Raw genomic sequence first — 3,396 nt, forward strand, 5'->3', positions numbered from 1 at the left:
TGTGCTCATGGTTACCAGAGGTGACCACCTGTTCAGAGGAGGTCCATCCACTTGCCCGGATCTGCCTGGTCTTATTTCAGCTGAATATTTCACGCAGGAGAAGAGCAGAGTGGACATTCCAACTGCAGCAACCACCTCGAGAAAAGGAAAAGGGGGAAGGAGAGTAGAAGGCAGCCAGTCCCTTGAAAGATGAAAATAGTCAGGAATCTGTCAAAAAGTTTACTCTGCCAGCAGGCTTCGAAGAAGGACTGCAGTGTTGCTAAAAAACAGGGTGCAATTTACACACAGCAGTCTCCAATTCCTTTATTAGACTAAACCAATTGAGCTCTTTTCCACATGCATACTTATGCAAATAAAGCAGAAAAATTAATGACACAACTTCACCAGTGTTATATGTATACACTTTCATGGGGTGTATATCCTTTTTCAGATCACTTTCTGAAAACATTGCAGCCTCTTACAGAGCAGCACTTAAGGATTTAAATGCTTTCTTAAAAAAAACCCTGTGTTTAAGCACTTTGGCATATCAGGGGTATTGTAGAGAACTTCATTAAGAAGAATATGTGAGCAAAAGATAAAAAAAACAACAAATTTGGAAGAAAAATCCATAATTTGTTGTTATAAATAATGAAGCTGAAAAGATAGCTTCAAGAGCTAGAGCCATTGGAGTGAAAATTACTACATTGCCTGCGGAGTTTGCCCACTCCGTACAGCTCATGTTTCTGACTGTGACCACTTGCTAGAACTTGCTCAAAAATGAGCTCCAAACCAGGAATTATTTACAGCAGCAGCCTCAAGAGTCGTACTGCAAAATCACCAGAAAGAGCAGAGATTGCAATCTGGTCGTAGATTTGATTATCCACAAATGGAAAAAAAAAAAAATAAATTAAAAAATATGGAGATACTGAATTATTTCCCTTTATTAATCAATTTCTTGTGCAATTTTCAGAGCTGTTTCAATAATGTTAGGTTACATTTTCTAAAACACTTGTTTTTTTAAAGTAGTGTGACCCGTGCCCCAAAGCCAGAGAAAGATGCTCTCCCATAATGGAGCTTCAAATAAATAACAATTTAGGGCTGTCTGTTAAGACACAGAAGAGTAACTGTTTCTTACCAAAATAATTCCCACACGAAAACCAGCAATTACCTAACTGTGCAGCAGAGAAGTTACAGGCTTACCAGTTTTTTCCAAACCTGACAAAAAGAATGCAAATACAGATGACGCCTCTGGAGTTGAACAGATCTCAAGTGAGCTAATTCTCACAACCTGAAAGCTTAACTCCTGTGATTTGAGATGAAAAAAATTTTTTTTTTCTCTGCACTGTGTGAAATTTACTATATTCAAAGCCAGATCTCCCAGCCAGTAATTCCATATTGCTAACAGAGGAGACTTTGAGTACTTGTGTTAATATGATCCATTCCTTAAATAAAAACAAACAAACAAAAAAAAAATGAGGCACAGGAGGAGCCTGGTTTGATCTGAGAAGATACCAAGAAATAAAAAAGTGATTATAAGACTAGAAGAAAAAGGAAGAAGAAACAGGGAAACAGGAAATTGTTAATTCTTAAGCATAGTACTAGCCCATCTTTACATGTAGCAGCTGGTATAGTCAGTGTTGGCCCACAGACCACCACTCTGCCATTCATGGTCTTCCACCTAGGAACCAATTTTGCAAATCAATTTAGAGGGAGTAGTATGAGAAGAACACTAGCTTTGGAGGTCACTTGGAAGAAGGTAACAGCAGGTGAGCACGAGGAGGTACCAATAGGATGGGTTAGTTAAGGATCTGGGAGAGAGAGAAATATCAGCAGAGCTGCATAAGACCTCAGTAAGACCTCACTTTGAAGACTGTGTATACCTCCAGTGACCTCCCCTCAAGAAAGATAAATTTAAATCAGAAAACATGCAGTTCAGATCTACTGGAGAGTAGCGGCCACCTCTTTTATACAGCATGATGAACAGGGTTTCTTTCTACACGGATTTTATGCATACCAAATGATGAAAAAGAAAGGGAAAATATGATGTTTCCTCATAAATAGCTCTGAAGGCAAATCTCAAAGAAAGGGGAAGGAAGGTTAATATTCAGAGGTGAAGAGCTCTTTAAGTGAAAGGATGAGGCTAGACACCAGGTCAGGGTAAGCTGCTCATGAAGAAAGGACCAAAAAGGATTTCTAACCACTCCAGGGGAGTGAAGGTCTCAGACTGTCCTTCCAAGGGGGGTCAGCAGGGACCCACACTGCATTCCAACAGGGCTGAACCTGCCAGGGAAAGGTGACAGGACCCCATCCCACCGGCAGAAAATACATTCCATACCCCTGTGTCGAAGACAGCGGCACCCGGCAGCCGGGGACAGCCGTGAGGTTATTTCCCCTCCAAAGAACACCCGGGGCCGTGGGAGTGGGCTTCCTCTCGCACCCCGGAGTCCCATCACGGAGCCCAGGCGCCACGCTGAGGGTGTCACTGTCCCCACCGGAGCATCAAAGTCCCAGACCCAGGGTTAGCGCGGCTCCCGACACCCCAGGGTTGAACACAATTAGCAGCGCCGAGACACCAGCGGGGCTTTCCACAGCCCCCTCGCAGACACGCACGCAAACGCCCGTCTCCGCTCTGCCCCATTTTCTCTCGAAATAAGGGTGTTCTGCCGTCAACGCAACGTTACGAAGTGCCCGCGGCGTGCGGAGACGGCACCTCGGGTCCCGCATGTCCAACGCCGGTTGGGTTCCGAGCAGCGTGGGATGAGACGGGCATCCCGAGAACGCTGCGTGGGGCGGGGGACACGGTTCCCCCCCCCTCTCCACAGCCGAGGGGGCGAGGGGACACATCCCCCCCTCCCGGGCAGCGGACGGAGCGGCCAGGGGGTCTCTCCCCCGGCGCTGAGACCCCCGACAACACCCGGGAAGAGGTTTCCGTCGGGGCTGTCCCGGGACTCTTCACCCGGCGGAGCAAGCAGGCGGCGGGGAGGGAAAGGGTGACCCGACCCCCCCCCAAAAATACCCAACCCCTCCTTCCTCCTCTCTCCCCCCCCCCCTCCTCGGGGCTGCCCGCGGGGGCGGCGGCGACTACAAGTCCCGGCTGCCCGGGGAGGAGCCGGTGCCGCTCGCCCTCCCTCCCGGTGGGAGCGCAGCGCAGCCCAGCGACCGCCCGCAGCCCCGCCGGCAGACACCCGCAACTTTTCTCGCCTCCGGAGCCGGGCAGGGGAAGCGCACCGAGGGCTGCGCTGGAAAAGGGGGAAACCGGGCAGCGGGGGCTTGCGAGGGAGCCGGGGGAGTGCGGTACAGCGGAGTGCGGGAGTCCCGCAAGGGAGGCGTGAAGGGGCGCGCACGGGTGGGCTGGGGAAAGGGGGAGCCGGGCTCGCTTGCGGGGGTGTGGGGGGGCCGTGCCGCTCCGGCCCCGCG

The 3,396-nt window shown here is 50.0% G+C and overlaps 1 protein-coding gene across 1 annotated transcript in view; it reads left to right on the top strand.

Annotated features, from left to right (window-relative positions):
• The first annotated feature begins 2,736 nt into the window (after positions 1 to 2,736).
• The window catches only part of GRIN3A (glutamate receptor, ionotropic, N-methyl-D-aspartate 3A), a 76,101-nt gene continuing 75,441 nt past the window's right edge, over positions 2,737 to 3,396 (top strand). The window contains exon 1 of the mRNA XM_014952011.1: positions 2,737 to 2,943. Within this exon, the coding sequence (XP_014807497.1) occupies positions 2,737 to 2,943 (207 nt within the window). The remainder of the gene's footprint in view (positions 2,944 to 3,396) is intronic.

Source organism: Calidris pugnax, unplaced genomic scaffold (genome assembly GCF_001431845.1).
Source record: "Calidris pugnax isolate Ruff unplaced genomic scaffold, ASM143184v1 scaffold216, whole genome shotgun sequence".
Classification (NCBI taxonomy): domain Eukaryota; kingdom Metazoa; phylum Chordata; class Aves; order Charadriiformes; family Scolopacidae; genus Calidris; species Calidris pugnax.